This window comes from Zootoca vivipara, chromosome 8 (genome assembly GCF_965207765.1).
Source record: "Zootoca vivipara chromosome 8, rZooViv2.hap1.1, whole genome shotgun sequence".
NCBI classification, from domain to species: Eukaryota; Metazoa; Chordata; class Lepidosauria; order Squamata; family Lacertidae; genus Zootoca; species Zootoca vivipara.
Genome location: NC_142591.1, coordinates 2,554,696 through 2,572,377, shown reverse-complemented (window position 1 = coordinate 2,572,377; position 17,682 = coordinate 2,554,696). Strand labels below are relative to the sequence as shown.

The 17,682-nt window shown below is 41.9% G+C and overlaps 2 protein-coding genes across 7 annotated transcripts in view; one reads left to right on the top strand and one right to left on the bottom strand.

Moving 5' to 3' along the window:
* Positions 1-1,312: 1,312 nt before the first annotated feature.
* On the bottom strand, positions 1,313-13,591 carry CRNKL1 (crooked neck pre-mRNA splicing factor 1). 2 transcript variants are annotated; one of them, XM_088675919.1, is made up of 14 exons: positions 13,423-13,591; positions 11,579-11,731; positions 10,506-10,597; positions 10,231-10,389; positions 9,688-9,854; positions 8,341-8,519; positions 7,418-7,588; positions 7,097-7,288; positions 6,184-6,243; positions 5,385-5,465; positions 4,257-4,496; positions 3,942-4,043; positions 2,113-2,361; positions 1,313-1,553 (listed from the first exon to the last, which is right to left on the bottom strand). In XM_088675919.1, the coding sequence occupies exons 4-14, from the start codon at positions 10,314-10,316 to the stop codon at positions 1,389-1,391; spliced, it is 1,692 nt and encodes a 563-aa protein (XP_088532045.1). In that variant the 5' UTR covers positions 10,317-10,389; positions 10,506-10,597; positions 11,579-11,731; positions 13,423-13,591; the 3' UTR covers positions 1,313-1,388. The 2 variants fall into 2 exon arrangements, with proteins under 2 accessions (XP_088532045.1, XP_034957868.1); XM_035101977.3 differs by having other exon boundaries at positions 13,515-13,591.
* A 57-nt stretch (positions 13,592-13,648) lies between these two features.
* The window catches only part of CFAP61 (cilia and flagella associated protein 61), a 107,635-nt gene continuing 103,601 nt past the window's right edge, over positions 13,649-17,682 (top strand). For 3 of the 5 annotated variants that reach the window (XM_088675918.1, XM_088675917.1, XM_035101986.3), the window contains exon 1: positions 13,649-13,770. The gene's annotated coding sequence lies outside the window, so the exon portion shown is untranslated. Of the gene's footprint in view, positions 13,909-17,682 lie in introns of all 5 variants that reach the window. The other 2 variants (XM_088675915.1, XM_088675916.1) reach the window with 2 other exon arrangements.

Here is a 17,682-nt window from a genome sequence, read left to right as displayed (position 1 = left end):
ATAAGTTTTGTTGTTTTCTATATTGATCCTCATTTTGGTACCCAGTACACACAATACACAGATTTAAGAATAAATCTGCCATTACATAGAAGAGAACTAGATACAATGGGTGGCTAATCCAAATGAACAGTGTCCCTCGAAGAACTCCATTAAACAAGCACTATCAAGTGTCTCCTAGAAGCCCATTTCTCACTTGGAAGCCATGTATACCTCAAAACAAACTTCCAAAATGTTGTATTTCATAAGCCATTTGATAATAGGCTATAAAGATTTCACAGCCTGTGGGAGTATTTTAATGGTCTATATCAATGCCCATGGAATGGACCATGTATGCACCAGATTGAAGAACCATGCTATCAGATGTTTTAGGACTACAATTCCCATCATCCCTAGATAACAAGACCAGTGGTCAGGGATGATGGGAACTGTAGTCCCAAAACATCTGGAGGGCAGAGTTTGGGGATGCCTGCAATAAGCATAAGTTGCAGTCATCTCACTTTGCAGTAGCAATTAAGTCTAGGCAATATATGGTTTTCAACACCATCTCATTAGCTAACCATCACAATATACCAGTCTAGCATGATGTGTGAAATAAGGAGGGTTGGCTGGGCTGTGGAGGGGGGAAGGCTTTTTGTTACATGATCTCCATGCTCTTTCTTAAAGCTCTGGGTGGTCCTTTCCAGCAGCATGCACAACCAAGGCACCTGGGCTGGAGAGTGGAAAGAGCGACCAGAAGGAAGGATTGCTCCGCTTGGGCTGATTGTGGCCTTTGCTTCCCAGCAACACGTCCTTGGTCGCTGTACCTGGGCTGGCAGCACTCGGCTGGCAGCACTCAGCTGTCCTTCCTAGCAGAAGGAAGGAAGGGGCAGGCAGGAAGCGCTCTTTCTTAAAGCACCAACACCATGGTTAAGGGGAGGTGCCGAGGCTGACTTCTCAAATTGCTCACAAGTATACCGCCCCCTGAAGTTTTGAAGGCTGTTCACAATGTATTGCTGGGTCAAATATAATGAAACGGTTATCCTGATGTGCCTTCAAACAGGTTTTGAATGATGTATCATATCACACAGGCCTAGCAGTAATAGCTCATTTCTCAGGCCTGAACCTCTCTGATCTATAGATTTTGTAATGGGACAATGGAAATATTTTATAAAAGAATAAATTTCCATCTGGCAATAATGCTTCAAGGCTTTACTTGTAGTTTTGTTTTCTGGTGCTGCCCATCTCTTTTCCCCACACATGGACACATAGCATTACTACTACTACTAGATGAAGTGCTAATGGTTCTCTCTCGCATTTCAAACATTGGCAGTGATATTTTTTGGAAATATTTATTGTATTTATTTGGCAAAAATTCTGTACAAAATCAAACAGGGAAAGCAAATGTGGTATCAGGGACTGCTTTCATCCACATCCTTGTCTGGATCTCTCTCTGGATCATCATCTTGTTGCTGCTTCTTCCAGAGTTTAGCCATTGCAAGCAGTTTGAGGTTGGGCTGATTGGCAGCATCTTCTGGGAAGATGTAATCATAGTATTCTTCCCAGCCTGCATCAGACTAGAAGGAGAAAAGTTAACATAATTAGACACCCAAAACATTATGCCTGCTTGCTTCTTTATCAGACATATAAATTTTCCTACTCTAGTGTTTCCATGCAATAGTTGATGTTTCATAGACATTTTTAAATAGCAGCATAATAGCACAGCATAATAGTGCTGTGAATTAGGAAGTTGCATCTTTGAATGAAGTTGCATCTTTTTCTGGCATCTTCCAGAAAAAGCTGCCGAGGCTCCATCCTGCCATGTGTTCTGGAAAACTTATATATTGTTACTTGTGTGAATACTTACTTTTTTTAGTGCATACCACTTCAAAAGCACTCACTGCTATGAAGCAGTATACAAATTAAGGCTGCTGTACATGTGTACCTGATAGCAAGTCCTACTGAACAACAGTACTGCTGCATAAAATTGCACTGTAAATCAATGAATTGTGTGTGCACACTTACACACTCCACACAGCCCACACTACTATAGCTCACAAAAACCTTCACTTGATTCTGCTGATGTATAAATTGCTTCTTGAAAAGCATGCAAAGCCAGGTTTCCAGGTCTCTTACCCCATCTTCAGCTTGAAGTTTCCTCCTCTTCTTGACTTTCTCTGGCATGAGTTTGTCTACCCTCTCTTTGCTGGATTCGGTTCCAAATTCCTCCTCAAAGTTTCTCCAGGATTCCAGAAGCATAAGCCTCTCCTCTTTTTCCTCACAATTTCTCATTGTTTTATTAGCCTCTTCATATACTTGCCGACATCGTGGTAAGCTGTCGTCTTTCCCTGCTGAGAGCTCAAACTGAGCAAAACTGATCCACACCTACAGCAAAACCAAGTAAGTACATATTAGGGTATGCGGCAAATCTTTACAGAGGAAAACAGGCTGCCAAAGGGTCTGACACTAATCCATTGTTGTATAATGCATGTCAAGTGTTCTGCTCTGGAGCTGTATATGTTGCATGGAGCATATAGCAATAAATAAGAGAATATATTATAGAAGTGAGAAAAGGTACAAATTCACTGATTGCTAGAACAGTCAAAAATATTCACATCCAATATCCTTGAGCACTGTGGATACAAGTTTATTTTGGCCATTAGAATTAAGCACTTTATTCTAGTGCTTAAGATCTCTAATTGCTTTGGATTTTTTAGAGTTCGTATTAAAATGGAGCATTGAATTAAATTATTTTATTTCTAAGTGTATGACTTAGAAGTCAGATTGCTCTCTAAACCACATACAAAAATAATATTTTTTAAAAAAAACTGGGTAAGGGAATGTGAGGGAGAGAAAGTACAATCTGAACAGAAGAAGTGTCATACATTCTGAATGGAGGAATAAGACATATATGGAATCTGCTAAACCAGGCATCCCCAAGCTTCGGCCCTCCAGATGTTTTGGACTACAGTTCCCATCTTCCCCGACCACTGGTCCTGTTAGCTAGGGATCATGGGAGTTGTAGGCCAAAACATCTGGAGGGCCGCAGTTTGGGGATGCCTGTGCTAAACAAAGACTATTGCCCAGTAGCTTCAGAGGTGATTGTGAGTGGTGTCTGGACAAAGGAAGATGTGGATTTAGTCAGTCCCTATACCAGAGGCATTAAAATGATGGATGGTTGAATTCCCTATTCACATTTCCCCTCACTAAACTCCACATGACAAATGTCATGGATATGACAGGTTGTAGCTCCACCTTGTGGCCAAAGACAGGAAAGGCAGGCTGTTTATTGGACCATCACTTCCACTGGAAAAAATACAAGCTGTACCTACACCGTTGGCAACATCTACAGTGGTACCTTGGTTTATGAACTTAATCCGTCCCGGAAGTCCATTCTTAAACTGAAAGCATTCTTAAACCGAATTGTGCTTTCCCTAATGAGGCCTCCCGTCGCCGGTGCCCTTCCACCGTTCGGATTCTGTTCTTAGACCAAGGTAAAGTTTGCTAACCGGGACACTACTTCCAGTTCTGCAGAGTTTGTATACCGAATAGTTCGTAAACAGGGCTGTTCTTAAACCGAGGTACCAAAGTATTTGCTTTTCAATATGTAGTAGTACTGTAAGTTGGCTTCTTTGCTCTATTGGTTCCAAAGCCCCGAAAGATGGATCAGTTTGCATATGATGTGGGCCATGCTGAATGCTGTTTAAGAGCTCGATAAGTTCTCCTGGCCTATATTGTCCCAGGCCTTAAAATTCTGTAGCAATTTTAAAGGCAACCCTATCTAAACAAACTCATTCATTTTCTAAGCAAACCAGAATTAAATTAACAGATCTATCAAGGTAGCCTAAATTACAAACTTGCTGACTTCTCCAGTGGGCTACTTAAGCTTAAAAAAAAAAACTGCACACAGCCTTTTGTACCAATGAACTACAGTGGAATCTAGTTCTACCTAACCAAGTACATACCTTGACATGCTGCGTTCTCTGAAGCAATCGCCGATAAAGATTTCTTGTGTTCTCATATTCCTCTTGTTCAATTTCAAAGTCAATGTAAGATTTCCAAAGAACCTAGTAGGAAAGCAGACAGGCCAGTTATTAAGGTACAGCAAAGTGAACATTCCCACATAAATAGGTTGTCTGGGCAATCATCTGCAGCAGACCATTGCACTTCGTATTCAAAATCCAAATCTGTTTATTACTCCCATATTATCTGAGTTATAATGTATTCCCACCAGAAAAAATTATGTTGCAGAGCACAGCAAACTCCAGCACCCCTCTTACCTCTGGCATGTCTAATCGCGGCTGGCCAATAGCCAACTCATATATAGCTCTGGCCCTATCAACATCACCAAGAATGGTTTCTAATTCTGCAAACTTGATCCATGATGTGCAGTTTTCAGGTGCAAACTCTAGAAATTTCTCATACAGTTTCCGGCAACGATCAAACTCTCGTAGCTGCAACTCCAGTTCAATGTAGCCTTTAAACAGTTTGTTCTTTGGACATTTACCTATGGATGTTCCCTGTAAAGGGTAGAGTCAGAAATTGCCCAAAGCCTGTTAGAGAAAGAGCACGAGATTCAAACATGCTTTTTTAAGGCACACCCAAAATTACAGCGAGTGAGCTTCTAAGATCTGATTCTCACTCCCAATTTTGACATGTCCTGACAACAACAGCTGCTATCATGGTTAGAGTGTTATATTTTGGGCCTGTTAAAGATACATTACAAAAGAAGGCCAGACCCACCAGTAAACATGTGCAGGAGGAAGAAAGACAAAACTTCTGGCACCTCAGAGAATCAAGTGGTCTTATGGCTAGTGGTGGTATAAAGACACTTCCTTAAATAAAAATTCCCCTGTGGGGCCCAAGGTGCTGATCAGGCCCAGTGGGTTCCTTTTCCTTACCAGAACTTGGTTAAAGAAGCAAACTAGGGATGAAGCATTTCTATAGGCTAAATCAATTTGTTGGGAAGGAAGTGGCCTGACCCTCCCCTTCAAATTCAGCTTAGAAACCCCACTGGGTATGCAAATGCAAATGATCACTGGTAGAAGGTCATCTATGGCATTGGGAAATACACTTAACCTTCACTTCAACAGCTAACAACAAAATTCGAAAACTGCCCCTTGATAAAATATGGAAGAATCTTTAGCTGTACCAACTAACCATTTGAATCAGATACTTTCAGTAACTGTAGCGCCCCATAAGTATAGACTTACAGAGCTGGAGTAATATTGTTGCTTTTATATGAAACAAGATAACAAGTTTTATTATCTGTAACAGCTGTTCAATATGCAAATACAAATCAATAAACATTTTTCTTTAAAAAATCATGACAAATCATGACAGATCAGCTGATCACCCTCATTGTATCACAAAGGAATTAACTTGGACAATCACTTTATTTTCCTTACCAATGCTCGCCTGGCAAACTGGAGATTCTTCTGTCTTATTTCAAATTGAGCATACAACAGCCATATTTTGGCAAATGTAAACTGAAAAGAGAAATAATATAAAGATTCTCTAACAGCAATGCCTCCAATTCAACTAAAATAAAGTCTTCTTAAATATGCCAAAGCAGAAAACTTGCCCCAAAGAATGGTTATTAACAAGCACAGAGCATTTCCCCTGATAAAAAGCATTTTTTAAAAAAACACACGTGGAAAGTCATATCTACGTGTGTTTCTGCAGTGATGGTAGGGGGTAAATTCTGCAGAAAATTGTCTAGTGCTTTCTTTTCCACTGAATATTTTGTTTCATAAGTTCAAGAGTAACAATTAATGGATGCCAGCTGGAAATAAATATTGGAAAAGCTTGGCAGTTTCAAAATTCTTAGTTTACTAAATAAAAGTAAATACACTGCCATATAATATCACTCTCTAGGGTCATCAGAAAATGTTCTAATTTGCATAGGCAATGTTCCAATTCATATTTTCCCAGAGAACTCGCATCATTGTGTAGCTGTCTTTTTTGTCTCTGGCAAGCCTGTTCACTTACCTTACTGCAAGTCCCATGGGGCAAAGTGTTTCTGAGTGGATGTGAACAGGTTTAGACTATGGGAGAAAGTGAACCATAGTCGAAACGTTAGCCAAAACAGGGCCAATATTTCTCTACAGGGGGACTCTTGAACTCAGAACTGATATGACAAATGGCCTCCACTCACACATGTGCACCTTTATGTACGAACCCCAGGCATACAACAGAATGTAGTACCTTTTTATGAGGAATGAGTTCAACACAAGCTTGATACACTTGTCTTGTCCGCTCTGGATCCTGAGAAAGAACACATTCTATGTCACATATGCAGAACAAATGCTTCTAAGCAATTACATTCAGAATGCCCCTTAGGAAATTGTCTATCTTGTTGCCTGTGTTAGTTATACTGCTTAAACCTGCACTCCTGCTCTAGAAACCTAGACCTGCTTACAGCTCTCCACCATCAGCCCCTTCCCCTTCCCCTTCTCTTCCTGTCCCCATTTCTCCTCATTCCCCCTTTTACTCTCTAGGGGGTTCAAAATATAGTTGCTATACTACTAATTGCAACTAGATATGGGTTCAGATCACACCAGTGGCTCAAAGTGTTTCAGTGCTTTCTGCTCCATTTCGGAGCACAATTCAGATTCCACTTTTCTCAGGGACCCTTTTCTTGTACACCAAACTGCCCATGCATTGAGATTGTTTAACGGGACCTCTGGAAGGAACCAGAGGGTGAAAGTAATGAGAGGCGCTCCTTTCCCCTATTGCCCCGTGGCAGTGGAACTCTTTTCCCAGAGAGGCTCACATGGTGCCCATGCTGTTTTCCTTCTGGGCACTGGGTGGAAGCCTTTTTGCTTCCAAGGCTTTTAAATAAATGATATATATTTGCATCTCTGTTTTAGTTTTTAAATGCTGCTTTTAATCATTGTTCTACTGTTTATGTTGTTCTGATTGTTATTGTTTTTAAATTGATGGGGGACAGAATTAATTGAAGGGCAGCAAATGGGTTTTTGCCCACTTGAATGAGTAATTATTTATACATATACATACACACACACACACACACAAATTAATAATTTATTTAAAATAATTCCATAGGTAAATGCAAGTCACATTTGGTTACTCAGAAAATCAAATTCAGGAGTTGTACCTTTGCCTCTAGCTCTTCATACAGCGCATAATTGATCCACAGATAGATATACCTCTTCCAGTGCCTCTTTTCTTGAATTGGAGGAACATTGGCAATGGCTCGTTCATAAACTTCACGTACAGCATCAGGATCCGCATCACTTTCCACAAGCCTCAGGTAATCAAACCAGGCATCATAATTATGTGGATTAGCCTTTGAGAGAGAAGAGAGAACCATTTCAGAAACATAAGCTCTTAGTAGTATTCTGAAGACGGCAGTTCAGGGAACTGTCATAAAAGTTTGTGCTTCCATTTGCCCCCAGCAGTTGCTGCATGCACTCACTTTCACTTCTTCTTCATACTGGAATCTTCTCTTGCTAACTATAATATCCTCGATTCCTCGTCGGTCCCCAAACTTCTTCTCAAAAATGGTGTAATTTTTGAAGAGCTCTTGAGCTTCATGCTTTGGGATTCTGTCCAGGGCGTATTTATAGATTACTCTCACCCTTTCAAACTGGAAAAAGCAACAGCTTAGAAAGCAAGGAGAAATATGCTCTACATAAATGTGTAGTAGTACCACTCTCTGGCACAAGCTTTTCAGTTAAAGGAGAGGCAGATGATCTTGGGGAAGAACCCTGACTGAGACCTTGAAGAATAAACAGTACAGCACTGACTCACAACCCAAATCCTCAGCCATTTCTCAGAGTAAGTTCTACAAGGCAAGAGATACAACCATCAGTTTGGGCATATAACAACATAGCTGTCAACCCTCCCTTTTTTTGCTGGAAATTCCCTTATTCCAGGGCCGTTTCCCACTGCTATCCTGGATTGTTAGATATACCGTAGACTGTCCCCGGGACAGGCGAGGCTGCTGATCCCTTATTTTCAAATCCGAAAGTTGACAGCTATGTATAACAAGGTTCTCATTTTGCTCAAACATATATAATCTAACATTTTTTTATAAAACCAAGAAGCCCAATGTAAGTTCTATGTTGCACTGTGGTCTATTCTTTTAAAATGTCCACAATTGATAGGTCGACTTTAGCACACACAGAGAGACCTGATAAATAGGAACTCTGAAAGCAAGACATCTTCACCTTTTCAGACAACTAACCCATACAGAGCAAGCTGGAGAACAAGCACAGACGGGATTGGAATCTGGCTGTGGGAACCACTAACTGGGAAAGGAAGGTTTTGCAGTATCAGTCAAAAACAAACTTTTTATTGCAAAATGCAAGCTATATTTTCCAACAAGCAAAATGTTACCTCTTTCTGGTTCTCTTCAAATTTGGCAAAAGCTACATACAGATGCTCATTCATATGTTCTTCTCCAAAGAATTCCACTGCTCTCTCAAATACTTTCCTTGCATGGGCAAAATAACTATGTTTTTCTTCAAAACGGGCATACTTTATCCAGTTCTTAACATCGGGATGCACAATGACAAGTGGAAGATGTTAAGGAATTCAAAGTATGATGAATTTCATTTTAACATCTATCTTTCAAGAATAAAATGCAACAAATATATTATGCAAGGATAACAAAAGGATGGCGTGATTTTATATTTCATGGGGAAACAGAATGATTTGGGATACAGATCTAAGATTTTGGGAAACTGGTAAATGAAGCAAGACTCAAATAACTTGTTTTTAAGTCTCAATCAAGCTAGCAGCACTTTAGGGGCACCTATATCCTATATAACCTCCAAAACACTTTTGTGCATGTGGGTCCTGATGTGAAAGCAAATCCCTTCCTTCCAATGTAGCATGCTTTTCACATGCTTAATCACGTCTCCTGTTATGTTACTCTCAACCCAACAACATTCAAGATAAAAACTGGTTTCTTCAAAGCCTAATTCATACCAGGCAGAATTAGTGGAAAGCATTGTGGTCACTGAGCATAACTGAATGCACAATATGTAGTCTCATCCAACAGGGAGCCAAGGTGCACCTATGTCTGCATAGAATCATGCTTTTGAAATGACATCTTTTGCTGCTAAGTTTTAGTAGCAGATGAAAAGGCGACACACAGGGCCTAATTGTCTCTGAGGTGATACACTTGTATCTGGCCTCTAAGGATTCAGATGGCAAGTGAATAATCACATGACTGAAGGCTCCTTCAAAGTAAAAACAATACAGTGGTGCCTTGACTTACAAATTTAATCCGTTCCGAAGGCACCTTCGTAAGTCGAAAAACGCCATTGGAAACGCGATTTCCCATAGGAATGCATTGGAAACGGAAAAATTCATAAGTCGAAGCAATCCTAAGTCGAAAAATCCCTATCTAAAACAGCTGCGGGTTTTTTTTGGGGGGGATGTCAAGACATTCGTAAGCGTGCGGCCATTACCCCCATTTGTAAGTCGAAAAATTTGGTTGTCGAGTCGTTCGTAAGTCGAGGTACCACTGTATTCCTCAACATAGGAAATTAGCTGTCAGGAAGACAGGTAAGTTAGTACCTTTCTCCTTCAACATCCAAATTCCTATAATTTCTACGTTCAGCAGATAACCAGGTTGAAAAGATGCTGCTTTCATTTGGCCTAAAGACAAAATGTGAACAAAGCAACAACAGAAAAGTAAAACATTAGGCTGAAACAGAAGCAGACTCAAAAGGATATATCTCTCATATATAGAGCGTGCTCTGTCCACCTCCTTGTACCTCAGCTCAAAGTTAATGTAAGAATGCCAGGATTGTTCTTCTGGCTGCCATTCCATCCAGCGCTCAAACACCTGGCGGGCTCCAGCAACATTTCCCAGCATCTCTTCCATGTAAGTATATTTGTACCTTTCCAAATAAAAGCAACGTAAGAAGCTTAATCCAGGCTAATCACTCGTCACACATAAGTCTATGTTCTAGTTAATATCTTTTTTTTAATCACATATGGTGCTTGAATATAGAGTGCTTCCACATTTGGTGTCTAGCACACCCAAGTATGGATTCCTATTTTGGATCCTGGTCATCTCCCAGGGCAAGCAAATAGTTCACCATTAACTATGCAAGATGCAGTGACATCTCTTTTTCAGAAAACTACAGTATTTATTTGTTTTTATCAAATACTTTTCAGATGATCAGAAATAGATGCTTTGTCACCCATTTAGAGAGGAAGATATACTCTGGTTTACTGATTTGTCTGCAAAGCAGCAAACCATGATTAGCTTACCAGAACTGGTTGACTCTTGGTAGAGTAGTAATAGCACGATCCCAGATGTTTCGGGCATGATTAACTTGGCGGTTCTTCATTTCCATCTCGGCATACTTCAGCCAAAGGGTGACATTTCGGTAGTCTACATCTAGAGCACGCTCGTAGATGGAACGAGCCCTGAGAGCAAAACATTGTGGAAATTAATACATGTGCGATTCATACTATAGAGAGCTGGGCACTGAAAGTTATTCATACAGCTGATGGTGCTTGAAAGGCAACTCTTAACAAAGTACCTTTGTACTTCTTTGAGGCTTTCCTCCCATTGTGCGTACTTGATCCAGTTACTGATAACTGTCCTGTTTTTTCTTATGTTATCTTCAAAGGTCTAGGGAGAAAAGTAGAGTGAGTGCTGTGTAACCAAAGGGAGATTGGTAAGGAATTTAACTGTCCGAGTTCTGTTTTTTTTTTAATCATGTAGAAGTATTCAGTCAGGTGATTTAGGTCCAGCATACCGTAACGGCTGTCTGATTCCTTATAACCCTGCCTTGATCACTGAGGTCTTCAGGAGAGTCTGTGATAGTGGGGTCCCATGGCTCAGATGCACAACTATGTATTCAGTACTGTAGGCCCAACTCTGTAGAATTCCTTCCCAGCTGTGATCAGACAGGCCCCCTCCCTGTCAAACTTTTGGCACCTTTATTTCAGCAGGCATTTAATTTTTTATGGCTTTACCGATTTTATCTTGATTGTATCTTTTTAACTTTACTGTACACCGCTTAGAGACTAAGGCGTTGAATGATATATGTCAGGTATAGGCAACCTCGGCCCTCCAGATGTTTTGGGACTAAAACTCCCATCATCCTTGACCACTGGTCCTGTTAGCTAGGGGTGATGGGAGTTGTAGTCCCAAAACATCTGGAGGGCCGAGGTTGCCTATGCCCAATATATGTTGTTGAAAGAATAGTGACAAATACTGAAATGCTACTACTGAAGGATAATTGCTGATAGCACATCTCAGAAGCAGCTATCTTAGAGAACACTACTTTTCTTATATATCATCATGTTCCCCCAAAAACCCAGCAAGTGACAACTGCATATGAAGATGTGTTCTTAATAGCTAGTGTAAGTAGCTCTTTGACATGTATAGAACTCCTTCCTCTGAAGCACCCCCAGAATGAAACCTTTTAGGATGCAATGTATTGTATGGTTAGCGTCTGGCAGCCAGACTTAAGCTGCTGAGGGAAAGGGTTATTTTTAAGGTTACAGTATGTTTCAACAAGTTATTACACATCAAGAGATTCTGGGATACAAGTTCAAATAAATAAAACCAAATGTTTAGCATTAGATAAGCATGATGTTTACTTGCCTTTCTTTTTCGAAGTTTATAATCATTTAGCTCCTCTTCATCTGTGATCTTCTGTTGAGGAGGTGGGGGAAGAAGCTCAAGTTCTCTTTCTTTAGCTTCTCTTAAAAGTTGCTCTGCTGTGATCTGTACCTCTGCTGGGGCTTTGTTTTTCACCTGGGGGACAAACCATTTCTTGTAACGACATATTTTAGCATTCTATGCTAATTGTAGAAAGCAAGTTCATAAGTTAATACAAAGCAGCTAGGCTTGGAAGTTAGTTGACTTATAATTTATAATGAATTGCAAACACATTAAGAAAATATACTAAACCATAACTTCACTTGTCTATCTCGTTAAATATTCCACAACTAAGAATTTGATTCGCTAGGAAGAAATGTTAAAAAGGAAAACAGTGACCAGTGTAAAAAAGTATTTAATCAAACATACTTTTTGAGAAAAGATTATGGAAACACACTAACAGGTAAATCGTTTTTTAAAGTTTCATAATATTGCCAGTGGTTCTGAAATCACCCATGCCAGTTCTTTTAATACTCTTGGATTAGTTCATCTGGCCCTGGAGACTTGAATACATCTAAACTAGCCAAGTATTCTTGTACTACCTCCTTACTTGTTCTGGGCTGTGTTTCTAAAAATAATCAATAGTCTTTGAGAATTCCTGGAGAACAGGCAAAGTCCCAGCAGACTGGAGGAGGGCAAATGTTGTCCCTATATTCAAAAAGGGGGAAAGGGAGGACCCAAACAATTACCGCCCAGTCAGCCTGACATCAATACCAGGAAAGATTCTAGAGCATATCATTAAGCAAATGGTCTGTGAGCACCTAGAAAGGAGCGCTGTGATCACTAAAAGTCAGCATGGGTTTCTGAAAAATAGGTCATGTCAGACTAATCTGATCTCATTTTTTGACAGTCACAAGCCTGGTAGATGAAGGGAACACTGTGGATGTAGCATATCTTGATTTCAGCAAGGCCTTTGACAAGGGGCCCCCTGATATTCTTGTAAAGAAGCTAGTAAAATGCGGGCTAGACAATGCTACCATTCAATGGATTTGTAACTGGCTGACTGACCAAACCCAAAGGGTGCTCATCAATGGCTCCTCTTCATCCTGGAGAGAAGTGACTAGTGGGGTGCCACAGGTTCTGTCTTGGGCCCAGTCTTATTCAACATCTTTATCAATGACTTGGATGATGGGCTTGAGGGAATCCTGAGCAAGTTTGCAGATGACACCAAATTGGGAGAGATAGCTAATACCCCAGAGGACAGGATCACACTTCAAAATGACTTTAACAGATTAGACAACTGGGCCAAAGCAAACAAGATGAATTTTAACAGGGAGAAATGTAAAGTACTACACTTGGGCAAAAATAATAATGAAAGGCACAAATACAGGATGGGAGACACCTGGCTTGAGAGCAGTACATGTGAAAAGGCCAACCAGTGTGACCCATTATAGATACTGTATATAGATATAGTTAACTGTCTAGAAATTGGTGCCTTTTTTAGAGTTTTATTTCCCACTTCCTTCCTTGGTCCTCGTCCCTTGTGCGTTGCATTTTTATTAATTTGCCTGCTGGTTCGTTCATTACAATGTAAGCCTGCGGGTTGTGAATGTCTTGTTTCGATTTGAACAGGCTTGGCCGATCTGGGAGCCTTTTTGGCTGACGAGCGGGGTACAGATTCTCTAAATAAATAAATAATACATGTATTTACACCCCGCCTTTTTCCCGTGAAAGGGACTCTCGCGCGCTTCCTCCTCCGGCCGACCAGAGCCCTAAGGAAGGCTCCTGCTCGCCCTATCTCTCGGCTTTCACCCGCCGCCGCCGCCTTCCCACGTGCTTCCTCCCACCTATTCAGCTTTGCTCGGGAAGTAAAGGCCTAACGAAGTCCACTGAGGCCCAGGCTCGGATAAACGCGCACAGGCCGCATCCCGTTCCCCACCTTCGCCACTTTAGGGATCCGCTGCTTCCCGGCCGCCGTAGACGCCATCTTCCCCACTCGTCTCGAGCTGATCTCCCGAAGCTCCGGCTCCGCCCCATCACCTTTAACCCTTTAGCATCCCAGCATGCCGCGCGCGGCGGGAGGCCGGCTTCTGCGTCGCCATAGCAACGGCCAAGCGCGTCCGACTCAGATCGGGAGCAGAGCTCGAGTCCCTGAAGAAACCGGGCGCGGACGGGCGGCAGCCCCAGCGGGGAAGGTGAGTCCCCGGCTGTCACCCATGACGGCACAGGCATTGGCCGAGCAGAGACTAGATGATCCTCAGAGACCCCTTCCAACTTTACAGTGCCATGATTCTAAGCTGCTCCTCACCCGGCGTTTGCTGCTGCAACACCTTGTATGTTTGTATGATCCCGCCATTTTGGAGCCTCAAGACGGCAGGCAGCGTGAAAAGGGTTCCCAGACCCAGACCGCGAATGATCTAGACGTAACGTGCATGGAATCGAAACAAAATAAAAAAATACACTGAAACAGAAGTCACCAGACGCTTATATATAGAGGGTGGGGAGGGGTATTACTCAGATGTGTGGTGGGAGTGGGTGATTGATTGACTGACTGACTGATAGCTGTTGACGACTGTTAACGACTGCAATTGGTCTTGCAGGAAAAAGCAAGGGGTGAGATGGCTAAAGATAGCTTTATTATGTATAATGAGATAAGAATCCAATGTCTTTATTCAGACCAGGTCTCTCCATGGTTTTAAGTTTGGTAATAAGTTGCAGTTCAGCAACTTCCCTTTCCAGTCTATTTCTGAAATTCTTTTGTAATAAGACAGCTACTTTGAGATCTTGTATAGATTGTCCTGGGAGATTGAAGTGTTCTCCTACTGGTTTCTCTGTCTTGTGATTCCTGATGTCAGATTTATGTCCATTTATCCTTTGGCGTGGTGTTTGGCCTGTTTGTCCAAAATAGAGAGCTGAAGGGCACTGTTGGCATTTGATCGCATACACAATGTTAGAAGATGAGCAATTAAATAGTCCTGAGATGGTATGTTGGATGTTGTTGGGGCCAGTAATGGTGCTGTCCGGGTGTATGTGGCAGCAAAGTTGGCATCTGGGTTTATTGCAGGCTCTGGTACCAGTGTCCATGTTAAGTCTGGTGGTGGTATTATTGTGGGTGAGGAGTTGTTTAAGATTGGGTGGCTGTCTGTAGGCAATGAAAAGTCTTCCTCCCAGAGCTTGAGAAAGAGAGCTGTCATTGTCTAGTAAAGGTTGTAGATCTCTGATGATGCGTTGTACTGTTTTAACCTGGGAGCTGTATGCAGCTCACGCCGCTGGCGGAGAAATGGTGGAACTGGAATCTTTGCCTGAGTGGGACCCAGTTACCTGCCCTGAAGTAGAAACCCTTATAGACCAATTCAAAGCGGCCAAGGCCCGCAGAGATGATCTTATATCTATTGACACCATCAAAGCCAACAAAGATTGGTGGATTCCACTTCTAGCAGCACTTTATACATATATAAATAAATCAGCAAAATTTCCCTCAAGTTGGAGTTCTGCGCTGATAGTATTAATACACAAGAAAGGCCCGCACACTGAGCCGAGCAATTTTAGGCCAATCAGCCTGTTGAATGTCATTGGGAAGATCTACTCAAGGTATTTTGCTAAATAAACTATCAACTTGGGTGGAGAGCAATAATATCATTGCAGAGGAACAGGCGGGTTTTCGCCCTGGAAGATCTACAATAGACCAAATTCTAACCTTGAATAATTTGGCTGAAAAGTATGCTGGCAAAGCCCCAAAAGTTCTCCATGTGGCCTTTATTGATTTTAAGCAGGCCTTTGATCATATTTCTAGAGAGCAACTATGGACAAAACTGGCAGCCACAACAATTGATCGCCGTCTTCTCCTCCTGATCATTAATCTGCATACAAATACCACTCTGAGAATCAGGCTAGATAATAATGGTCTAGTTTCCAATCCGGTCGCCACCACTAGGGGGGTAAGACAGGGCTGTCTGTTAGCCCCTGCACTGTTTAATTTTTACATTCACTCGCTAGTGGCCCATATGGCCAATAATGCTTTCCATCCACTTAAATTAGCAGGTCATGCCCGGAATGTCCTTTTATATGCGGATGATGCCGCTCTTTTAGCTATATCCCCCATTGGGCTGAGGAGAATGCTCCGAGCACTCTATGAATATGGGAATCAACACGAGCTTCAACTTAATTATGCCAAGACCAAGATTATGGTCTTCTCTGCCCTACCGAAACCCCATTTGTGGTCGATTAATGGTATTTCTCTGGAGCAGGTTAGCTGTTTCAAATATCTGGGCCAGGTAATCCGATCAAACAAGTCTTTTTTGGCACACAGAGATTATATTGCTACAAATGCATCCAAAGCAGCTATGCTGATTAGATCCTTATATGCCAAGAAACAGGCACAAACAGTGAAAGTGGCTTTGAGACTTTTCCAAATGAAAGTCCTCCCACTACTTTTGGTGGGCATTGCTTTGGGTTCACGCAGGGATTTTTTAGGACTGGAATCCATCCAATCGCAATTTCTTAGAGCCATCCTCAGGATTCTGTAGCGGGTGCGGCCATGCACTTAGAGGCTGGCTGCCAAGCTTTTCGGTACGTGGCCCTGAAAGTGAAGCTTTGGCTATGGCTTAAGCTATGCTTTAAACCCGTGGGTTTGGCCCCCTTGATATTGAGGGATGGTTTTCAATCATCCTGGGAAAGGGAGGTCTTAGATGAAGTACAGACTTGCGGACTGTCACACCTTTATTTGGAGTCTATGACATACAGTCAAGCTAGAGCTGTGATCTCTCAGAGATTGGGCAATACTGCTAGACAAGAGGACATGTTGTTGTTGTTGTTTAGTCGTTTAGTCGTGTCCGACTCTTCGTGACCCCATGGACCATAGCACGCCAGGCACTCCTGTCTTGCACTGCCTCCCGCAGTTTGGTCAAACTCATGTTGGTAGCTTCGAGAACACTGTCCAACCATCTCGTCCTCTGTCGTCCCCTTCTCCTAGTGCCCTCAATCTTTCCCAACATCAGGGTCTTTTCCAAGGATTCTTCTCTTCTCATGAGGTGGCCAAAGTATTGGAGCCTCAGCTTCACGATCTGTCCTTCCAGGGAGCACTCAGGGCTGATTTCCTTAAGAATGGATAGGTTTGATCTTCTTGCAGTCCATGGGACTCTCAAGAGTCTCCTCCAGCACCATAATTCAAAAGCATCAATTCTTCGGCGATCAGCCTTCTTTATGGTCCAGCTCTCACTTCCATACATCACTCCATGGACAAAGACAACAGACAAGAGGACATAGCCTGCGTGAAACCAGGGATGTTCCTGGGGGAGCAGATCTATCAGGTTACACCAGCCCCTTTTCTCACGGTAATCCACTATGTGGAATACTGCAGACTCCTCACTGCAGCCAGACTGAACGTCCTCGAATCTGTGGTATTATGGGGAAGGTACAGGGGAGTTCCATACGATCAGAGAACTTGCCATTGTGCCTTGGGTGAGGTAGAGTCCACCGAACATATCCTCCTGAGTTGCCCTTTCTATGTAGATTTAAGACAATGTCTCATAGCCCCATGCCTATCTCAGCTTAGCTGTCTATCCAGAGAAAGTCAGGTTGTACATTTGTTGAATAATCCCACTGGGAAAAGAGCTTTCTTGGTGGCCAAATTTCTCTTCCTAGCTCTCAAGCGTCGTAAGAGTAAAATAGACTGCATTGATGCGGGTCTATCTGTATAGCCTTTATTAGTGCTGCCCATGTTTTATTTTAGTTTTTAGATGTCTTAGATGTTTTAACTTTGTACTGAGAAATGTATCTTTTCTGACTGACGGTCGAATAAAGAATGATGATGATGATCAGAATATAGGGATTTGTCATAGCATCAGAAATAACTGGGAAGTTCTGTCTCCAAGCAACAGAATAATAAGTAATAGAATAATTAGTCTAGGTTTGTTATAAGCCCTTGAATTTCATTGGTTTGCTAGTGTTCTCTGCTATGTTCTGGCTTCAGTCCAATGAAACATTGGTTTCTTTACCTCAGGCAGAAGTGACTGCTTATGATTGAAAAGCAGTTGCCAGCCAGTTTCTTGTTTTAGTTTCGCAGTAGTAACTGTAAACTCTGCTATGAAGTTCATTAGAGGAAAAGT

Excerpts from the sequence above, each read along its gene's own strand:
- CRNKL1 (XM_035101977.3), bottom strand. The coding sequence starts at position 13,562 with ATGGCGTCTACGGCGGCCGGGAAGCAGCGGATCCCTAAAGTGGCGAAG. Across the intron at positions 10,598-11,578 it reads ATAAACTTCGAAAAAGAAAG|ACCTTTGAAGATAACATAAG; the intron begins GCAAGTAAACAT and ends TTTTCTCCCTAG. Across the intron at positions 4,497-5,384 it reads AGTTTGCCAGGCGAGCATTG|GGAACATCCATAGGTAAATG; the intron begins GTAAGGAAAATA and ends TACCCTTTACAG.